The sequence below is a fragment of the Haliotis asinina genome, chromosome 16 (genome assembly GCF_037392515.1).
Source record: "Haliotis asinina isolate JCU_RB_2024 chromosome 16, JCU_Hal_asi_v2, whole genome shotgun sequence".
Taxonomy (NCBI): domain Eukaryota; kingdom Metazoa; phylum Mollusca; class Gastropoda; order Lepetellida; family Haliotidae; genus Haliotis; species Haliotis asinina.
Genome location: NC_090295.1, coordinates 1,127,589 through 1,150,351, shown reverse-complemented (window position 1 = coordinate 1,150,351; position 22,763 = coordinate 1,127,589). Strand labels below are relative to the sequence as shown.

Here is a 22,763-nt window from a genome sequence, read left to right as displayed (position 1 = left end):
ATTATGATCATATTATTATTGATCAACTGACCAATGCGTCTGTTAATCTGCAGCCAATGGAGCCCTTGCCTTCTGCTTCTTGCTGTCCACAAGGGCAGGTGGTCTTGGTATCAACCTGGCAACCGCTGACACTGTCATCATCTACGACTCAGATTGGAACCCTCACAATGATATCCAGGTAAGTTGTACTATTCACAGCACTCTTGACTAGCAAGTTTCGTGAAGATTTGTCCTAGTGACAGGCAAAAAATCAGGTTGGCAGTGCCACCATAGTGCTTGCCTAAACAAGACTTAGACGGAGATGAGGACCTATTTCCCTATTTTGCATTTTGTTACTAATAGGACCAGTCTACTGAAAATATTTTTTCCAGGAAGTTTTGCTTCATTGGTACTTTAATTGTCATAAAATTTGGAATTTTTAAATTTGTTTTTGATTTGGTGACTGTCAATTCGCAGATGATGAATACATTTTGCTTACAAAGAACCACCATCTGTACATTGACTTTTATGTGTGTGACTTGTTGCAGGCTTTCAGTCGTGCTCACCGAATTGGGCAGGCCAACAAGGTGATGATCTACCGCTTTGTAACCAGAGCATCTGTTGAGGAGAGGATTACACAGGTGGCCAAGAAGAAGATGATGTTGACCCACTTGGTCGTCAGACCTGGCCTCGGCAACAAGAGCACAACAATGTCCAAGAAAGAACTTGATGACATTCTCAAGTTTGGTACTGAGGAACTTTTCAAAGAGGAAGAAAAAGGTATTTAGATCCTCTAGTCATTAGAAACCCAGATATTTCAATGGAAGTTCAATTTTGTAATTTAAAAAACTGTCAAGTTTGAGTCTTCAGTTGGCACAACTGTTTTGGAATCCTTGCTATCCAAATTTGGTAGTCAACATTCAACCTCCCCTGTTGTCAAAAGCATAGATATTAAGTTACATAGTTAGATCCTCTCATCACACAAAAAGATGTAAAAAGTTAACAAATTGAACTTCTCTCTTCTTAGTGTGTGTCTGAACAGTGTCCACAGGTGGTATCTGAATAGTTGTTTATTCTTTGTGTGGGTTCGGTTTCTTTATGTAGCAGAATAGTTGTATTATGGTAGCGTGGACTTCAGTGTTCAAACTGTTTTTACAGCAGGGGATGATCGAATCGTGTACGATGACGCAGCGCTGTCTCGGCTGCTGGATCGAACCCAAGAGGGACAAGAGGAAAAGGAGATGGCCATGAACGAGTACCTCAGCTCCTTCAAGGTGGCCAGCTATCAGGTCAAGGAAGGGGAGGAAGAGGTGAGTCTGACTCCATAGCAGACCACGTAAAGGCAGCTAAACAGATCTGGCTAGCTTTTCCTGAAACGTTCATAGCACTACAAACTTCTTAAGTCTTAAGCCTATTCTTAACACATTGGCTGCGATCAAAGATAAGAATTTTTACGGTTATGGATCGTTTCGTAACACATTAGCTATGATCAAAGTTAAGACTTCTTAAGGCAATCAATCGTTTTCAGAATAAGGGCCCTGGAGATCAAGCTCCATGTTAGTTCCATATCATATGTAGTTTGCACCCTTTTTGAAAATATCAGTCTTTGGATTGTCTGGTCCAGACCATTTACAGTCTGTTGTTACCCAGCTTATACACTGAGTACAGTGTTATTCCACAAACTTTTGACTGTAGGATGAGACAGAGATGGAGGTGCTGAAGCAGGAGGCGGAGCATGCCGACCCAGCGTACTGGGAGAAGCTGCTACGCCACCACTACGAGCAGCAGCAGGAAGACATGGCTCGCACCCTCGGCAAGGGGAAGCGCGTCCGCAAGCAGGTCAACTACAACGATGCAATGAATGGCCAGGAAGATGAAGCCTGGAAGGAGAGCATGTCTGATTTCGATTCTGACTTCAGTAAGTTGACGCAACGTTTCATATTGCATGTTACTGCTCACTGTTTGTGGATTGACTGAAGGTTGAATGAAAAGTATATAAAAGATACACAGTAAATTTCCCTCATTTGGTTCATTTTATGACAGTTTCTCACAGATGATTGGATTGGATTGTCAGATTGTCACATAATTAATGAAGTCTTTGTGATGTTTCAGACAACGAAGAGGATGATGATGACTTCGAAGACAAACCTGAAGGTAAGTGTTGTTATAATTTGTCCTTATCCATGTTTGACATCCAAATACTATAAACAAAAAAGCAGTGTTGTTTGGGAGCTAAATCATCAATATTTGTGATTGCAGTACGAGGACGTAGCAAGCGTGGCAATGAGAAAGATAGACCACTGCCACCTCTACTGGCTCGTGTCAATGGACAGATTGAGGTAAGATAAGGATTGAACTTCTGAACATATTAGAAAAACACAGTATAGTTGTGGCAATCAACGGATAGCTACGTACCTCCTTGGACTAAGGTAGAGGGCAGAATATGCCCACACTATCCACCCATTGTACAAATTAAGTGAGGAGCCACCGTGGTATAGCAGTAATATTACTAATTGTGGGCCACATGTGTCTTCCCTCTACAAGAAATTGATTGCTTATCTATTTCTTCTCAGTGGAAGACTAGAACAAAACCGCAAACATTAGGGATGGAAGCGATTGAGTTTACTTCTGTCTATAAGGCATTGCAGGACATTTTGTGCGATTCTTCATGACAATAGTAGTTGTAGCTCTTGGGTTTGAGCTGATAGTTCAGATTCAAATTCAAGTCCTAGTTTCAGGTAATGTAGGCTAAAAATAATGCACTTGTCTTTTCCTTGATTCACTTCTCCACACAATGATCATCAAACCACACCAAAACACATTCGAATTTCAGGATTTAGTCGTTCAAAATATAGCTTTTAGATTTGGTATGAGTTTGCAAATGTTATTCATCACTTTTCAGTCATAAAGCTGGAAGGCATGACAAACTTGTGCATTTTTGCAGTTCAGTTTGACATGAGCCCTTTGATGGCCTTGTCAGACATGAGTCATATGATAACATTGTAAGACATGAGCCATATGATAACCTTGTTAGACAGGAGCCATATGATGGCCTTGTCAGACATGAGTCATGATGGCCTTGTCAGACATGAGCAATATGATGGCCTTGTCAGACATGAGCCATGTGATAACCTTGTTAGACATGAGCCATATGATGGCCTTGTCAGACATGAGCCATATGATAACCTTGTTAAGCTGTACTTCTAGGACATACAGTACATCAGAGATAGTAAGGTTACACATACCATCAGGATTTCTAGTGTGTGGCATGTTTGAGACAGAGATAGTAAGGTTATACATACCGTCAGGATTTCTAGTGTGTGGCATGTTTCAGACAGAGACTGTAAGGTTACACATACTGTCAGGATTTCTAATGTGTGGCATGTTTCAGACAACCTTTGGTTGTTATTTTTCAGGTGCTTGGTTTCAATGCTCGACAGAGGAAGGCTTTCCTAAACGCTGTGATGAGATGGGGCATGCCTCCTCAAGATGCGTTTAATTCTCAGTGGTAAGTTGTAGCCTGGACATTGACCAGTGCACACTATTTTTCATACCTGATTTCTGGTGTCACCTGCTGTGATATGGCTGGAATATTGCTAAAAGCAGCACAAAACTGAACTCACTCACTGAGACAAACCTGTAAACGTCTCTATTGGGACTTGTCAGAGAGGAACACATTATAACACATTCTAAGCTACCTTCTGTCTCATTTCAGTTATTGTGGAAGCCATTGTGGCTGAGTGGGTCACTGACTTAATATGCTGATGATTAGGTGTATGACAGAGTGTGGGTTCAAATCCCAAATGGGATTCAACTTAAACAGTACTATAATCTGTACTTCACCGAAAAAGTGTTATACTAAATATGTGATATTTTGCCCTTAACATGTTGTTTCTTTTTCTTTAGAATTTTATTTTCTGTCAGTTTGTAATTGAAATTTTAACCTGTTCATCTTAGTTAAATCTTGCATAAGTGCTTGTTCAAGTTGTGGTATTGTATGTATTGTGCTGGCATTGTAAATGAATACTACATATCATGTTTCTGCTTTTTGTATTTTGTTTGCATGCAGTTCTGTTGTTTTTTTGTATGTTGCTTATCCCAGTGATTCATTCAGAAGTTCTTTTAGCCATTCTGATGTTTTCAGGTTGGTTCGAGATCTCCGCGGGAAATCCGAGAAAGTATTCAAGGCCTATGTCTCACTCTTCATGCGGCATCTCTGTGAACCAGGAGCAGATAACTCCGAAACCTTTGCTGATGGTGTGCCAAGGGAAGGGCTGTCTCGACAACATGTACTCACTCGAATTGGAATCATGTCTCTAGTTAGGAAAAAGGTTAGTAGCATTTCAGTTCTTTGAATCCGTTGTGACATGTTGAAGCAAGTAATACTGAGTCAATTTAATACTGCTAATCTGAAGTCCTTGGTCTTCTGGTTCAGTTGGTATTGCGGTAATGAATGGAAGATTGCTTCATATTAGATTCATTTTGGTTAAAGCGTCATTTATCTCGGAGGGTATAAGTAACGAAATTATTTTCAGTAATCAGTTATTTGTGACAAACAGCGCTTTCTTTTGTCACTGGAAAATATCATGTAATTTATCGTGTACAGATTCAAGAATTTGAGGCGATCAATGGCACTCACAGCATGCCGTACGTAAAGGCTGAGGATGCTGTTGAAAGGATGAAGAAAGAGGCTGCACTTGCAGCAGCAGCTGCAGCGGCTACAGCCGCAGCAGCAGCATCACCAGCCCCGGAAAAGGATGAAAAGGAGGTGAAGGAAGAGAAGAAGGAGGATGGTAAAGAAGAAGTGAAGAGGGAAACCAAAGAAGGAGAGAAAGAAGAGAAAACTGAAGACAAGGAGGAGAAGATGGAGGAAGACAAACCTGACAAGGTGAAAGAAGGACAGGATGAGGAGAAAGAGAAGGATACTCAGGATAAGAAGGAAGAAGCTGAACAGGTGTGTTGTTGGTATAGTCCCCGGGAATCTACAGCTGCAGCCAAATCAGGGAACAGAAATTCTTTACAAATTTATGTACAGTGAAAATGGTTTTTCACCTCCTTTAACATGCATTTCTTGACAGAGTAACATGAAACTTTGTGGCCATGAGCATGACAGGCAGCACTCTAACCACCAGACTAGCAAACGTGACTGAGATGTGCTATTGTGATTGTTTTCTGCAGAAGGAGGGTGATAAGGAGGAAGTGAAGAAGGAAGAGCCCATGGACACCGAGGAGAAGAAAGAGGAGGAGGTGAAGGAGAAACCCAAGGAGGAGGCCGCTGAGGAGAAGTCAAAGGAGGAGGAAGTCCCCATGGACACCACCGAGAAGAAAGAGGAGAAGGCCGAAGGTAAACAAACTTGCTGAACTGAACACACTGTAACATTTGATTTCTTAAAACCATTCGTTCTTTCTTACCTTTTACATGTGTTTCTACAAGATATTTTATCCAAATGGACACGGTTAGGGCATGTGTAGCAACACCTGGTATTTCTGTTTGGACTGCACATTAGTTGGTGGTGTAATGGGTCACAGTCAGAGAGGACCCACCTGTTCTGGTGAAAGATGTTAACAATGCTGACAACAGCTTCCATGTTCAACCTCAACTTGGTGCAGTGTTGCTCAGTTAACATTGCTCAGTATTGTGTACGTGTGTGATGAGGCATGTGATGTCATTGTAGGGGCTGACGGCGAGAAGGCAAAAGATGACTCCAAGGGAGGTGAGAAGGCGGAGGATGAGAAGAAGGAAGATGGGGAGAAGAAAGATGTGAAAGCAGATGAAAAGAAGGAAGAAGACAAGGATGAGAAAAAGGAAGAGAAGAAAGAGGGTTTGTGTTGCTTGGAAACATTATTTTCATGGACTTTGTCTTTATTCCTTAGCATGTTAGCCGCATTTGTGGAAGTATCACTGTAGGTTGTGTGTTATATGTATCCCAAGTCTAATCTTATTCCACAAAACTCCAAATAACAGGTAAACATATGCATGCGCATACATACAGACAAATGTCTTGAGAAACACGGTTTCATCTTGCTTCCATATGTATGTTTAGATGTGATTATAATACATTACGTTTGATCCACACACCTGAACCAATCAGATCTCAGCATTCATCCATGGTGTGATGATTAATCTGGGTTGTGTCTTTGTGCAGTTGAAGAAGACAAGGAGAAGGGAGAAAAGGACGAGAAAGAGAAGGAGAAAGTTGAACCCAAGAAGGAATCTGTGCCTCGCTCTGAAGAGGAGAAGAAGAGGGACGAGCAGTTCCAGAAGTTTATGTTTAATATTGCTGATGGTGGCTTCACAGAGCTTCACACGCTCTGGGCCAATGAACAACGAGCCCTGCAGGCAGGGCGTGAACACGAGGTCTGGCATCGTCGTCATGACTACTGGCTGCTTGCCGGCATTGTCACGTATCCTTCCCTGTACTCACTATCGTCACATGTAGGACCTTGTTGGAATGACTGTCTGAGATAAGTCTCCTGTGATTAACATGTTGGGTACTTTCTTAGAAATTTGTCACAGGCCATATTATCTTTCCTGAGACAGTATCTTCCTGGTATCATTATTTATGAGCTTACGGTTTTGCAATTAGACAACATAGAAGAGACAAGTGTTTTATTTCAGCTGCTGATGTATGTTCTTGAAAACAGTGTGACATTAAACAGAAGTAAGTGCCTATTGTGGTGTAATCATTAACATGATCTGTATTATATTCAGCCATTTGGACACTGACCTTTCACCTGAACCCACAGTTTTACATTCTTCCATAACCCCCTCGTGCAAAAAGTACAATCCAAGTCTAGATTTCTCCCAAGGTTTCCCTTAACCAGATTCAGATTTGGATATGGTCGGTGGCAGGACATTCAGAATGATCCCCGCTTCCAGATCATAAATGAACCTTTCATCAGTGAACAGGGTAAAGGAAACTTCCTGGAGATCAAGAACAAGTTCCTGGCAAGGAGGTTTAAGGTATGATTGGCCGGCTAATTAAAACCGATGTATTATAAGCAGTACAGCTGTCACCTCAACCGATAAACATCAGGTGTTAATGTTTACCCTCTCGTGTTCTACACGTCTTTCAGCTCTGATGTAGTTCAGAAAGTGAGATTGTGTTCCATTATCTAGCCGTCCATGCTATACATAGTGATTGTAGTTGATGAGTAATCATGTATTGTAAGTTATTGACTTGCTCTTCATGGCATGCATACAAGATGTGATTGTGATTCATCGATGATCATATTCTTTCATGATGTGCATATACAGTAGATGGCGATAATTAATGTGAGTTTCTGATTCAGCTCCTTGAGCAGGCCCTAGTCATTGAAGAGCAACTGAGACGTGCAGCTTACCTCAACCTTACTCAGGACCCAACTCATCCTGCCATGGCACTCAATGCAAGGTAGATAACTGTGTGTGGTCATTTGAAATAACAGCTAAACTATTCTGTGATGTTTTACTACCGAACACAGATTTATGTATTATTCTGGTGTTCCATTATTCTGGAACTAACAATTCTACATGTATGGTGAACATAATAGTTTGTCATGATTGTTTGGGATGTTTTTATGAAATCGAGAGCTCACTTTTCACTGCAGGTCCCCCCAAAAGTATTCTCGATTCCTAGCACATCATTGCCAAATATTTCTCCAGCTTTAACTGGTTCCTGATTTTTCACATGTCTTACTCCAGGTTTGCTGAACTTGAGTGTCTAGCTGAGAGTCATCAGCATCTATCTAAAGAATCCCTGGGCGGGAACAAGCCTGCAAATGCTGTGCTACATAAAGGTCTGTTGCATCTTCTCACTTTCATGGTTGTTATTGCATTACGGAGATATGCCCTTCATGGTTGCCGTGGGGCACAAGCGAATGTGCAGAGTAACATGCCTTGTAGAGGAGGCCTTAAACTTATGATGATGGGGGTAGGGCTGCAACAAATCAATGTTCAATTCATCAAAAATTGATTCTGACTCCTTAATTTAGATTTTGGATATGATGTTTCAATGCCTATTTAAATTATGCAGCCAGAATATAATTTTGACTCCAGCTCTAGCAGTTCTGTGTAATAGAATAAGATGAAACATGATTGGTTGATGCCTGCCCATTATCCAGTGAGAATTGTTGTTAGCAGACTTTGCCAACTTGACAATGGATTTCATTCTGAAAAAGCTGACCCTGTTGTAAATAAAATCTGGTGTTGTTAATTATATGAAGAACCAAATCATGGGTCCATTATCGAAATACGAATCGAGGTCTGTTTCAGTTGATGCAGCCCTGACGGGTGGCATCTTGTTTCGCACTTAGCGTGTTTCTACGTTTGTCAGCAAAATAAACTTGCTCATGAGTTTCACAGAAATGGTAACTCGTCACCTGTATCGTTTCAAATGTTTCTCCTAGATATAGTTGACATGCTGTGATATAACAGGAATTTTTTATAAAGGGGGTTGAACCCAACCAGCCCAGTTTACCTTAGCAGTTTTGGTGTGTCTGGGTGCAGTAACATGTGCTTGCTGGCAAGTTGAAAACACTTTCATCTGTGAATATATTGTAAATATATCACATGAGTCAGTTCTGAACAAAAATTGTTGAAAGGCACATACAAGAATTTGAATATCTGCTGACATTGTGATGTTATTTACTTATGAGATCTTGGCAGTGAATGTTTGCATTTGCATGAATATTGTGCGTGTGTGTGTGCGTGTGCGTGTGCGTGCGTGCGTGCGTGCGTGCGTGTGTGTGCGTGTGTACCACACTTGCTGTGTATTAACGTTGGTAATCTGCACATTATCCAGTGCTAAACCAGCTGGAGGAGCTGCTGAGTGACATGAAACAGGATGTGGCCCGTCTCCCGGCCACCCTTGCCCGTGTGCCCCCGGTCACCCAGCGACTACAGATGTCTGAGAGGAATATCCTCAACCGATTGGTCAACCCAAACCAGGCTACTCCTTCCTCGACGACCGGTCCTCCAACACCAACACTCTCTGGTGGGTCAAGTTCTGCTTCAGGCTCTGCAGCCACATCTTCTGCAGCTGTGTCCTCCCAGTTCATGGCAGCGGCAGCTGCAGGCAATTTTGGAGGACCATACTCTAACTCCAGTTTTGCAGGGTTTCGACCGCAGTTTGGGGTCCCCCCTACATCATTTAATCAAGGTTGGTAGCGGGGAGCCTTCATGTCATGGCATGTTGTGAGAATCGGCAAGCTTCACATGCTTTGTTCTGTGTCCAGGAACTATTTTATGTGCACTGACAAGTTTTATGAGCTGCAGATGTTGACACTGCTTTGTTCCTCAGAGAATTATGTCATGAATGTGCACAAAGTTTGGGATGTGTGGTGAAATATTTTGGAACTTTTGGAAACTACTCTGTTTACTTTACGTCTCTTTCAACAGAGTCACTGTTAACACTTGTAGCTCTTAATTTGGCTGTTGTCTGAATTAATCGAAGACCTTGCTTCCAGGTTCAGTAGGGGTTGCTGATATGTGAACTGTTTCGTCTCCAGTCGATTTCTCATCCTTAGTGCTTTGCTGCCTCAGTAGATTCATGTGCATTAGACCACTATGCATTAATTAATGTCTCTCCAACCCTTGCCAACCTTGCTAACAATCACCTGTCCATATTAGCCGGCAATACTCTAACAAGGTAGTTGAAACTATTCTCTGCTGGTGCAATAACAAGAAATATTTACTTCTCAGAAGCATGTCAGCTCTGAATCATATGTGAAACAATATTTTGCCCCTAAAATCACAATTATATGACCATTCAAAGGTGTTTGAAATCAAAGGAACAGAAATTGAAAAGGACAGTTACAAGACTTTTCTTAATGTAAACACTCTGGAAGTATGTTCCACTTTTCCAGACTTGAGAGACCAGTAATTAATTAATCATGTGGTTATAAGTTGCTTTGCATGACAGCTGGGTCACTAAGCTTCTGTCTTAATTTCAGCCTACCTCACAATAGTATTTGTTCGTATCACTGGCTTACTTTGAAGATTGGCTTGTCACTGAATTTGGTTGCTATATATTTGTACAGTCTTGATGCAGTGTTTATGCAGGAAGCAGCTACACATTTGTTTTATTATTACCTTTCCTTGGTGCTTTCAAAATGCATGAGAATAAAAGAAACCCTTTTTGTGAAACAAAACAAAAATATGAAACTAGTCAACGTTTTCTTCCAAGTGCAGAACCTTTTGGAGGTTTCCCCGTTTTCCTAGTACCCCGAAAAGAATCTTCAGTGTTCACAAAAGTTTCTGATATCGAGCTACTACCACCGCATATTAGATGTTCTAGTGCTTAATATACTTGGTTCGTTTCGCTTATTTCATTTTGTATGGACTGCTTTGTAAATTTGCTGGTTGACCATGTCTGGCTTGAAGATGGGTAGAACAAATCCAAATGTTTACTTATGCTTCACAATGCTGTTCAATACAAAACATCCTAGTTGATTCTCTGTACCCGTGTCTGTAGGCATGACGGTATCCAGCTGCGGTAACCATTTCTCTGTACTGCTTTCTATAAATGGTTTCACTTAACAGAGCTGCTGTCTGTCTTCTAGTAAGATAGTCCTACTCTGTACATGCCATACTAACAGCACTGCCATATTTAAGTCAGTTGTCCAACAAAACTGCAACACAGTTCGCTTACTGTACTACTTGCCTTCAAATATGTGTACCTATGTTTTAGATTATTCAACTTTTTGAATACTTATTGAGTTGGAATATGGGTTCAGATATTTGGTGGCATCACTTATGCAGTGTCAAATCGTCCTGTATCCTGTTTACAGTGTTGATAAGGAAATATTTTGTTGCCTGATCTAGAACACAGATACCCACATTTAAGGGCAAGTGTCTATTAGGTGGATCATGTTGCAGCTATTGTCACATGACGATGTACGTATCTTGTGGCAGTGCGATGCAGATTAAGGTTTTGTCTTTGTTGAGGAAAATGCTAGGGGCCAGCCTGTCACTCTGTGTAGAATCAAGTCATACAATTTGTTTGTAGTTTGTAGAGATTTGGTTACCGCTGCTCGACGATATCGACCTGTACTCCTGCATGTGTAATTTAAAGTATAAACTTAAATGTGAGATAAAATGACGTACAGACAAATAAGTATGAAACTGGTATTAACATTTTTATTGAAGTATAATTTTAATGAAATAGCTTGCAAGCTTAAACATTCTCTTTGCATTTAGAAGTAAGATTAATAATACAGGTCTTGATTCTTCAAAAGTAGCTGCTCAATTTGCAATTGCATTCGTGTGACAAGACAGTTTGATAGAGATATTTGTCCACGGTGATACAGTTACAAATCCAAGAGAAACGAGTTTGTTCCTTTGTGATACAACTGAGCTAAACACCTGGCTACTTCACTTTCAGGACCCATGGGGTTTCCCATGATGCCGCTTCTGCCAGGTTAGCATTGTAATTTGATGGCCATATCCAAGAGAGGAAACAGTATTGGGAAAACTGGCTCCCATTGTCATCAAAATTTACGTTTGACCATGAACTGTTTAAAGAAGTGGAAAAGCCTTTGTTAATTTGTGTAATAAAGTTGGTGGAGTTGGCCTCCTTCAACAGATGTCTGACAATCTCAACACTGTTTCCTCAAGTGATGATTACTTTGATGTCCTTGTTAACCTTAATGCTTTTGGGTTTTATTTATTTATTTATTTATTTATTTATTTATTTATTTATTTATTTATTTATTTATTTATTTATTTATTTATTTATTTATTTATTTATTGGTAACTAGGTCGTTTTGTTTGTTTTGTAAAGAGGTTTTCACCACAAAATGAAGAAAATTGAATTTCAAGACATTTATTTTGGGAATGATTTCACTTTTGCAAACATGGTATTCAACCTTGATTTCTTAAAAGCATTTGGTGAAAGAGCTCATCCCATTTCATCAGTGATTCTGTTTCAGCTTTCTGTGCTGTGATTTCTTTATGTGCAGAATGTCATTGTCAGTAATTTAATGAACTCAGTACATATATGGCGGCAGCCATCTTTGCATACTTTGCTTTACATTTTTATACATTGTTTTGTGAAAGAATTGTTTTATTTTATCATTTTTTGTTAAATTGAGTACACCATATTGCATACTATTTAGATAGCGATTTGTCAGTATGAACCGACCAATAGCTTAGTTTGATGTCTTGGGGCCAGTGTGGATGAACTTGCTTTTGATACCTTTAAAGATTACATATACTCTAGGGACATAAATCACTCCTTGACATCATTCATAATAAATGAAACCCTGTCATTAAAACTGCTCATTTCGATCTATAATTACTTTAAATCGACCTTTTTGACAACAGTGCACAATTCTCAGCCGCAAACGAAATTTCAACCAATCAGAGCGGCGAGTCTCCGTGATGTAATAGTAGGTATAGATATGAGGGTCTATTTGCAGAATTGATCTACATTTCAAGAGGCAAACTATTTCGTTTACAGGTTTGTACAAACCTGAAATTGCAACAGCTGTTGTGAAAAATGAAAGCTATATGTTCTCACAATCATTACGTGAAGTTTAATGATACAGATGACATACACTAGGGCATGCATGTGAATTATGAATCATATATGCAAACTGTAAAATGTCTAGATATTACATTCCTGTTAAATATTCGCAGATTGCTTCTTTTTATTAAGTTTCAAAATGCATACAAGTATGATTATAAAGTAATTAGGATTATGAGACCAAATATAAAGATGTATATTGACAAGTGTCTACATACTGGTGAGTGAACGTTACAAGCCAAGTAAATTTAGCAAGTGAAGAAAGTTAACACGCAGTATTTTCACTTCGACCCCGACCTCGCTTATGTTATGTTACAGGTTGTGTCATGCAAACTCCTTTTGGTTATGATTCAAGTACATATTTAACTACTAGTTGAAAGTAGTTTTGATTTTCCGACTTGATGAAAACAAACCATAATCTCATTAATTCAAATGGACTATAGCCTGTGACTTCATGATTTTCAAAAATGGCGGCGCCCTGTCTGAGGATGAATGGTGTTTAAGTTTGTTTTCACCAACTTACAAAATCAAAATTACTTTTCACTGATGGTAAAATATGTATTTTATTGATGGACATTAGGATTTTACATGACATTGCTTTTAACATAACAATTTCACTCTTGGAAGTGAGATGGGGGTCAATATAATATTACTTTCGATAATATTGTCACTTCGACCACAACCTTGCTTCCAAGGAAGAAAGCGTTATATTCATGCAAAATCCTTTTGGCCAGCAATGTGTAGTAAGCAGTCTTGATTTGTAAACTCGATGAAACTTGAACTCCATTTTCTATCCTGGAAGTGTGGTAGGGGGCGAACCATCCGATTTAGTATATACCACAGGCTTCGACAACGCTCGCTTTGCACACACAAACAACCAATTTAAGCACTAACTATGAGGTCTGGTGGAAAATCTGTGCATAGTGACACCATCACCCGACCCCAGTTGACGACAACACAACAATTTGGCATGTCTTTGACGTCAAGAAATCAGCAAAATGACGAGCTTCATACACAGTTTCTATGCAACTAACTGAAAATCGTTCCTTCTATGACATCACTGCAGGGCACCGGCGACAGAGTTACGTAACCTGTCTGTGGTTTCGTTTGCGGGCGAGAGAGAAGCAGATGGCTTTTTAGCAACTTTTAAGTGCTTGGTATTAATTAACCACAAGTTTTTTTAAAAATAAGATGGTGTACAGTTTATGACTAACCAGAGGTCTTTCATATGCAGTGGTAAAAAGAGTACCAAAAAATTGAGTTTATTCATTCTTTAAGACAGATAACCTGTTTGGTGAGAAGCTAAACACATCAGTTGGTCTCAGTCACGACATTTCCCATAGACCTCGTCATGATTTGTCTGTGTCAAACAAAAGTTTCATCGGTTAGTGATATAAGTGGCTTTGGATCAGGTAGTCAGGCTTGTGACAGTTGATTTACAACCATGACAACATGAATAGGAGAACTTATTGCCAGATATATGAATATTTGAAAATTTACATGGAATGATCAGGACAGAAAAATAATGAGGGAAATTGTGATATCGCAGGTAGTAGTATTTGCCCTGACTTGGAAACCTACGTGTTTGATGCACAATTGATCGTAATTTGCTTCTGCTTAATACTACTTCGTTTAAATTTTGCCAGTTAACTGCTCAGTGGTGATCAGATACCTGACCTGCCCCACCTTGTCTTATGTTCTTATTAAACAATGACAGTTGATGTCTCGAAAGTTCCAAACTGAAGTTGACTCCCAAACATGTCCATGACTCGTAAAAAAATGTCCACGACTCCCTCTCATGACACAAGGGAGTGATGATCAATCCTAAATCTTTATGCCTGGGGCAAACACTGAGGTAGTGAAGTTTCCAAGTATACGCTTTGCCACTTGTCACAATCTTGGGGATGTCTCTCTTACTGAGTCTGCCAGATTTTACTCGAGACTACGGTGGAACTCATGTTGCGTCAAGGTATTTAGTTGTGCAGCTTGTGACACACCCATGTACCTGAACTTCTTCATGGTTGTGCCATTGTTTACAGGTGCAGTCCCAGGTGGTCAGAGTGTACGGTTGCCATCAGCAACACCCAGCCCCTCCCATCGGTCCCCAGCCCCATCATCTGGTGAGTAGATGCCTGTAGAAAGTCTGCTGCTTCTGTAGGACAGGATTGCACCCTACAGGTTATGTATCCATGGAGATCTGAGATAGAAGGCTCCTGCTGTGCCTTGATTTCCAGAGTAGGTTAACTGGTGGGTAGCTCAGACTTGACATGGTGGGTCAGATTGAGACAGGTGCTTTCACTCTGAAAAGATGCACCAGTGTATAGTTTAGTCAGGTAACTGATTAAAGTGAGTGATTACAGTTTTATGCTGCACTCACCAACATTCAAACTATGTGGTGGCAGTCTGTAGATAATCAAGACTGAACCAGACAATCCAGTGATCAACAGTATGAGCATCGATCTATGCATTTGAATGTGACATGGTTGATGTCATGGAGACCTGCAGAATTACAGCCCAGGTACTTCCTGTATTCAGGAAGCTGAAGTAACAGCCTAGAGTGATCGTCCTCTCACAATACCTCTCTCTCTTTCTAAATATGCCTTATTTGGTATTTCCTGTTCCTCGTTTCATGGAAATGATAGGTCTCATGATAGGTACGCGTGCGTGTGTGTTTCAGAATTGATCTTACTATTATTTTCTTTTATGCCATCAAATTTGATCATTTAAGTAATTTATAATTATACCGAATTTCTTTCAAGTATTAATGTTAATCTGATAATTTAGAGCAAAAAAAATCAATGCTCAACACGAGCATGGCTGAGAGTCATCAATGGAGTTGTGCATCGTTCAACAATTTTTTTCAAAATTCATACCTCTGTTTTTCACAAAACGAAAAGACTGAGATTTGGATTTGCATTAAATGTTTATGATATGGATATTGGCAAACCCATTGCTTTTATACCTTTGATTATGACCGAAACTGAACAGGTGCCCAGCATCATGCTGCATGATCTTTCTATCTTTCTTGAAAGGAAAGACAGGCATTCATAAGGTTTCCATTTTTAGTGGATCACATGATGTTGTTGAAATGCCAAACATAGTTGCGGGGTTTGACTTTGACTGATATGGGTATTGGCAAGGGTTGGTTAGGGTTAGGGTTAGGGTTAGGGTTCTTTTCCAGAGTAGAATTATGAAACCTTTAAATATTTTTCACCAAAGATAGATTGGTCTGGAGGTGTATTGGTGCCTTTTGGTTGTTTTGGAATTCTGAGTAAAATATTTTCAATAATCTCATTCCACTTAACCAACATTTAACATCATCAAAACTAGTAAACATATTCATGAAGAGTATTTTGCCATTGCGGGGGATATTGATGACTTTGTCTACTTTGTGTTGTTTTTTTTTTAAATGACAGAGAGCGTGAGATATATTAACATTTTTCAGTATGATAAAAATTATCCAAAGCTGTGAATCTATAAAGTTGATAGTGTTGTGAATACCTTTCAGATCACTCCTTAATATTGATAGGTGACAAAATCACTGACCTGTTTAAGTCCTACTTTACCCTTAGTCCTGGCCCCGTATAATACTTATCTCAATTTCTCATTCCTGTCTTGGCCCCCATTTAATGCCTTATCTCATTATCTGATCCCTCTCCTGGCCTCATGTAACACTTAACTCAATCTCGAATTCATGTCCTGGCCCCCTGAAACACCTTATCTCAATCTCCGACCTGTGTCCTGACCACATGTAACACCTTATCTCCATCTCCAACCTGTCCTCTGGCCACTTGTAACAATTTATCTCAGTCGCCTACATGTGTCCTAACCACAGATAACACTTTATCTCAATCTCCGACCTGTGTCCAGACCACATGAAACACCTTATCTCAGTCTCCAACCTGTGCCATGGCCTCAGGTAACATCAACCTCCAACCCAGTGTCGTGACCTCCAGTAACACTTTATCTCATTCTCTCTCACAAACAGTTCCTATTGATCCACCCAATCCTTTTCTTGGGCCTGCTGAGCCCTTTTCTTGGCAGATGAAACCGGACAATCTGCCACCAGCTGGTTTGGACCAGTTTCTACCACTACGTATGTTGTGTAACACTCGTTTCTGCATGGGCTATAGCTCTTAGTTCCACCTTGTTGCAGAGCCATGTCAGCCATCTAGTGTCCGTGTTGAGGCCAGAAAATATTAATCACCCTCTGGCGTTGAGTTTATTCTGCGAGTGCCTGGCCTGAACACAGAGCATCATGCCATGTCATGTGATCAGTTCATATCTGCCATGGATGTTAGTCTTGTTTTCAGAACTTACGTCTGATGTTTTTTCAAAGAATATTTTCTTCATGCCCCTGCTTGCACTTGACCGTCCATTTAGTTGACGTGATTAACAAAATGGTGAATGTTTTCCCACTTGTTTTGTTTGTCAAGTCAAAATGAGTGAACCTGTTTCTTGTCAGACAGTGTTTTTGAAGTTTTGTGATAGATTATTAATTGCAGCATTTGCTTAGATCAAATGTTCCTAGTTACAACCGATGAAGTTGTCCTTATGTTTATGGGATCAAGTAAATATTTGGCAGATGTCAAACTTTTACATGCAGTGTGATCAGCTTCATGAGGACAAATTCTTTGACACCCAATTTGCATGTTTCTCCTGATTGGTGTTTTGTTTAGACGTGGCTTCATGTTTGTTGAAGGCTGAAAGTATAGTTATGGTGTGTCGTCACAAGTTTACTTCATATGTCATGTTGCATAATTCAGATTTATCAGCAAACCAGCTTGGGCCATTTTCTCGTGGAGCCAGTGATTAGATTAAATATGTAATATATCGCCTCACGTTAGTATTTTCTGAATGCTTCTGTAGGACGTGAACAGCCTTTAAGCCAGAATGAACTTTGCAATGCGGTTCTCTCCGTCCCCGCTTATGTCATAGTTATCATATATCCCAGTAGTATATTTCCACAGAGATCTACACAGGTGGATCTGGAGTCTGTATTGTGTTGATGTGAATCTAGAGGCATCCAGAAAGTATATCACATTTTTCCAATGCAACTTGTGCTAATGATAATTTGTCTATGGGAAGTAAACTCTCAAAATTACATCTCTTCCACAAGAATTTCATAGATGTTCATCGCATATATTTTTCTTCCCTACAGATGCCCCATCAAAGTCCTCAAAGTGAGCTAGGTTGGTTGTTGGTTGATATATCTTTCTGTATTCGACCCTATTGATACACAGAGCACCACATGTATAAAAATACTTGATCATTTACTTCACATCACAAGTGGACTTAATTTCAAATTGCCATTAATTTTTTATTTTTTTCTTCCCCCAAAAAAGTGCTTTTGAGAAAACCATTTTCATTTTGTCATTGTGTCAGTGAGGTCGAATGCGATACACCTCTGTGGCTAGGCACGTGCCCGGTTCCACTTGAAAATGGCCTTTGTGGAAGTATAAAAGAATGTTGTTTTGTGTCCTTAAACATCTGTCTTTGTTCATACCAGTGAATTCTGAACTTGATATGTTCAAAACAGGGGCAATAGAACGTTTGAAATTACTGGCTTGATTTGCATCTATTTGGGAGCAAATGTTTGTGTGAAGAGGTAATGATCATTATATCTAAGATTAAATTGATTTGATCGAAATGAGCTTTTCAAAGAAGGGCTTTGACTAAGCGATATCATGTAAGTACAGTTTTAAAAGGACAACTGTAAGCACCAAGTCATCAGATGGTTTAAGCTAGATAGATAATTTGTGTAGTTGGTGAAGGTGTGAAGTTAACTGTGTGAATACCAGTGGTGTTTGTTGGCAGGTTCAACTGGACAAGCTGAGGACCTGACCAAGAAAGAAAGTGGCCCCAGCAAGATGGACAGTAAACTGGACACTGCCAAGGTCAATGGGAAGAAGGATGTTATATGTATTGATGACGATTAAAGGTCAAGGTCGTGGCCCAACCTCGTCATTTTATGCCATCATGTACAGCTGTTGTTTTTTTTTAGTTTGTATTTTTTTTTCTGGTCAACTCCAAAAGTCAAACTTTACACTGCATATATATCATCTCATCTTGTGAATACACATTCTTATTCTGAGCATGTGCAAAAGTTAAAATATTTTTGCCTTTAAAGTAAAATGCTTTGCTGTGAAAAAGCTTATCTCATGTTCAACTTTATTATAATTATTATCATTCTTCTTCTGTTCAACTTTAAGAATTGGGAGAATATTTGTAAAGCAATCTTGGAACCTGAGTAAACTTCCTCACAAACTGTAGCATATGAAACTAAAATAAACATCTGTGCATCATGATAAAGCTTGCACTACTGTTTGTTTTTCTGTGCAATAAAGTCAGTATAAATGTCTTTGAGCAATTTCTTTTTAACCATGTATGTTTATGATTTGAATACCTTACCCCCTACTACATCATTAAAGGATATCCAACCCCTGCATAAACGTAAGTTGGAAAGGGGATTTCCCGCTTCGTATGCACATTCAGTCTGTATGATGGGTTTACTTCATAACTTTTGGACAAGTTGGCAGTCAAGAGGATATCTGTTACATATCTGAGTCATGTCGAAACAGGAATGAATGGTCATGATGTTAATCAGAGGTATTGTTCTTAGAATTATAAACAAAAAAGTTTGATAATTTTATGTAAATATCTGAAATGTTATCACTATGCATAGATTTATTTTTTCCCTTTGTTATGCCACTAGTTATTTTGCTGTCAACAGTTTATAAGAAATGTTAAAAGATGTCGAACATTTTCATCTCAAGTGACCCGTTAGTTACGGTGTAAGAGACATGAAAATTATCTCAGCTTAAATATTCCTAAATGTCCATTGACACAAAGCCTACATGGCAGGAACCCACAGATAAATCTATGTGAATTCAAGAATTCCAATCCTGCTTTGGATATGGTTGCGATGAAGAAAAAGTCCAATTCTCCAGTTATTATACAGTTTATATGCAATATGTAAATGGCACCAGAATATTTTAAAATAGCCTGTAATATTTAAAAGATTTTGTTATTTTCTTTGCGCTTCACCGACATCAGATGTTCATGTAAATTATTTATCGCTAGGGTATCTGTATCATTGGGTATTAATTGGAACAGTGTCTAGCCCATAAATATCATGTTTCTAAAAGTGCTCACAGAATACTACATAAAAGATGGCTATATTAAAAATATATCATCGAGTAAGAGGGTCTAAAAGGCACATGTTCATCCTTTTTGTTGTTATTTTACCCATTGTGTTACCCTTGAATGTCATATCACATTTTTTACTCCGTTGCGATGGCAGCAATGTTGAAAATTATTCTATGACTGTTTTTATACAGCGGTGTTGACCACGGTCTCTAAGTAACAAGTATGTTGTGTACCTCCGACTCTTATTAATGTTGGGAGTTGGCGTCAGTGTTGCAAGCAGTCAAGGTATTTCCATCCTTCCCTGCTTTAGGTACAGAATTTCCTTATGTGAAAAAGGGCAAATGTATACTTTCTCCCTTGAGGAATCCAGTCATATGTGGCAATAGCAGTGTAACTTTTGTCATATAGAGTGAAGTAAGTGTTTCTGGTTCAGTTGAATTTACGAAAATAATGGTGCAAGTGTTAGGAATGCATCCAATATTGGTCATCATGTTTACCAAGGTACAGATCTCTCTCAAGTTCTGGATGTCCAAATATTGAATTATTTGTCAGTGTTTTTTTTTTTTTTGTGTCCATTATCATTAATACTGTTTTGTCAGACAAAGAGGTATATTCATGTATCAGTGAAAGAAAAGACATATTTGAAGTGATTGTGATTATTGAGATTCAACTTGTACAATATGTCATAGCTTTAATTTGTACCGGTAGCATTTGTATTATTTATGGATCTGATGAACAAGCTTTTCAACAGATGTAGGCATTCCATTGACAAAAAGGAACTTCAGAGTTTCCTCAAGGCTGCTGAAGGTCTGCTTATCATGGGGAATTGTGGAAAACATGAATCGTCAAATGACATCAGTATGTGTGAATTTTCATCTTCAAATTTATAGAAAGTTTATCATCTCCATTTCAATGGTTTAGAATTATTCAGACTGCGAACTGTAAATATGAAAGTGTGTTTTGACCTGTTTATATATGCAGGTTGTAGAAACAAGTGTTCTATGGCCAAAATGTGAAAGATAAAAAATCAGTCTCTTTGTCTATTAAAAACATTAACACTTAATCAATGTCTTGTGATTTATTTTGCATGGAGTGATGACTAGTGTTTACAGGAAGTCCAGAGTTCTCCATACAGCTACTTGGGTATCAGACCCCAATTCAACCATTTGGGGTTGTGATAAAGTGCGATATTGAGATTCCCCAGTCAGATTGACTCCTCCATGCCATATACAGCCAACCATGTTTGTAATCAGTCACTGATGGGGATTCCCCAGTCAGATTGACTCCTCCATGCCATATACAGCCAACCAAGTTTGTAATCAGTCACTGATGGGGATTCCCCTATCAGATTGTCTCCTCCATGCCATATACAGCCAACCATGTTTGTAATCAGTCACCGATGGGGATTCCCCAGTCAGATTGTCTCCTCCATGCCATATACAGCCAACCATGTTTGTAATCAGTCACCGATGGGGATTCCCCAGTCAGATTGACTCCTCCATGCCATATACAGCCAATGATGTTTGTAATCAGTCACCGATGGGGATTCCCCAGTCAGATTGTCTCCTCCATGCCATATACAGCCAACCATGTTTGTAATCAGTCACCGATGGGGATTCCCCAGTCAGATTGACTCCTCCATGCCATATACAGCCAACCATGTTTGTAATCAGTCACCGATGGGGATTCCCCAGTCAGATTGTCTCCTCCATGCCATATACAGCCAACCATGTTTCTAATCAGTCACCGATGGGGATTCCCCAGTCAGATTGTCTCCTCCATGCCATATACAGCCAACCATGTTTGTAATCAGTCACTGATGGGGATTCCCCTATCAGATTGTCTCCTCCATGCCATATACAGCCAACCATGTTTGTAATCAGTCACCGATGGGGATTCCCCTATCAGATTGACTCCTCCATGCCATATACAGCCAACCATGTTTGTAATCAGTCACCGATGGGGATTCCCCAGTCAGATTGTCTCCTCCATGCCATATACAGCCAACCATGTTTGTAATCAGTCACTCACTGATGGGGATTCCCCAGTCAGATTGTCTCCTCCATGCCATATACAGCCAACCATGTTTGTAATCAGTCACCGATGGGGATTCCCCAGTCAGATTGTCTCCTCCATGCCATATACAGCCAACCATGTTTGTAATCAGTCACCGATGGGGATTCCCCTATCAGATTGACTCCTCCATGCCATATACAGCCAACCATGTTTGTAATCAGTCACCGATGGGGATTCCCCAGTCAGATTGTCTCCTCCATGCCATATACAGCCAACCATGTTTGTAATCAGTCACCGATGGGGATTCCCCAGTCAGATTGTCTCCTCCATGCCATATACAGCCAACCAAGTTTGTAATCAGTCACCGATGGGGATTCCCCAGTCAGATTGACTCCTCCATGCCATATACAGCCAACCATGTTTGTAATCAGTCACCGATGGGGATTCCCCAGTCAGATTGTCTCCTCCATGCCATATACAGCCAACCATGTTTGTAATCAGTCACCGATGGGGATTCCCCAGTCAGATTGTCTCCTCCATGCCATATACAGCCAACCAAGTTTGTAATCAGTCACTGATGGGGATTCCCCAGTCAGATTGACTCCTCCATGCCATATACAGCCAACCATGTTTGTAATCAGTCACCGATGGGGATTCCCCAGTCAGATTGTCTCCTCCATGCCATATACAGCCAACCAAGTTTGTAATCAGTCACTGATGGGGATTCCCCAGTCAGATTGACTCCTCCATGCCATATACAGCCAACCATGTTTGTAATCAGTCACCGATGGGGATTCCCCAGTCAGATTGTCTCCTCCATGCCATATACAGCCAACCATGTTTGTAATCAGTCACCGATGGGGATTCCCCAGTCAGATTGACTCCTCCATGCCATATACAGCCAACCATGTTTGTAATCAGTCACCGATGGGGATTCCCCAGTCAGATTGTCTCCTCCATGCCATATACAGCCAACCATGTTTCTAATCAGTCACCGATGGGGATTCCCCAGTCAGATTGTCTCCTCCATGCCATATACAGCCAACCATGTTTGTAATCAGTCACTGATGGGGATTCCCCTATCAGATTGTCTCCTCCATGCCATATACAGCC

At 39.9% G+C, this 22,763-nt stretch overlaps 1 protein-coding gene across 13 annotated transcripts in view; it reads left to right on the top strand.

Annotated features, from left to right (window-relative positions):
* Positions 1–20,697, top strand: part of LOC137268659 (chromodomain-helicase-DNA-binding protein 4-like) — a 51,482-nt gene extending 30,785 nt beyond the window's left edge. For 5 of the 13 annotated variants that reach the window (XM_067803242.1, XM_067803240.1, XM_067803235.1 and 2 more), the window contains 19 exons: positions 54–178; positions 528–759; positions 1,138–1,289; positions 1,675–1,897; positions 2,092–2,133; positions 2,239–2,318; positions 3,396–3,487; positions 4,124–4,310; positions 4,586–4,933; positions 5,158–5,323; positions 5,655–5,801; positions 6,126–6,384; positions 6,811–6,943; positions 7,273–7,373; positions 7,664–7,758; positions 8,763–9,119; positions 11,343–11,378; positions 14,525–14,605; positions 18,303–20,697. In XM_067803242.1, the coding sequence (XP_067659343.1) occupies positions 54–178; positions 528–759; positions 1,138–1,289; positions 1,675–1,897; positions 2,092–2,133; positions 2,239–2,318; positions 3,396–3,487; positions 4,124–4,310; positions 4,586–4,933; positions 5,158–5,323; positions 5,655–5,801; positions 6,126–6,384; positions 6,811–6,943; positions 7,273–7,373; positions 7,664–7,758; positions 8,763–9,119; positions 11,343–11,378; positions 14,525–14,605; positions 18,303–18,424 (2,978 nt within the window). In that variant the 3' untranslated portion in view covers positions 18,425–20,697. Of the gene's footprint in view, positions 1–53; positions 179–527; positions 760–1,137; positions 1,290–1,674; positions 1,898–2,091; positions 2,134–2,238; positions 2,319–3,395; positions 3,488–4,105; positions 4,311–4,585; positions 4,934–5,157; positions 5,324–5,654; positions 5,802–6,125; positions 6,385–6,810; positions 6,944–7,272; positions 7,374–7,663; positions 7,759–8,762; positions 9,120–11,342; positions 11,379–14,524; positions 14,606–18,302 lie in introns of all 13 variants that reach the window. The other 8 variants (XM_067803239.1, XM_067803237.1, XM_067803234.1 and 5 more) reach the window with 4 other exon arrangements.
* The last annotated feature ends 2,066 nt before the right edge of the window (positions 20,698–22,763 follow it).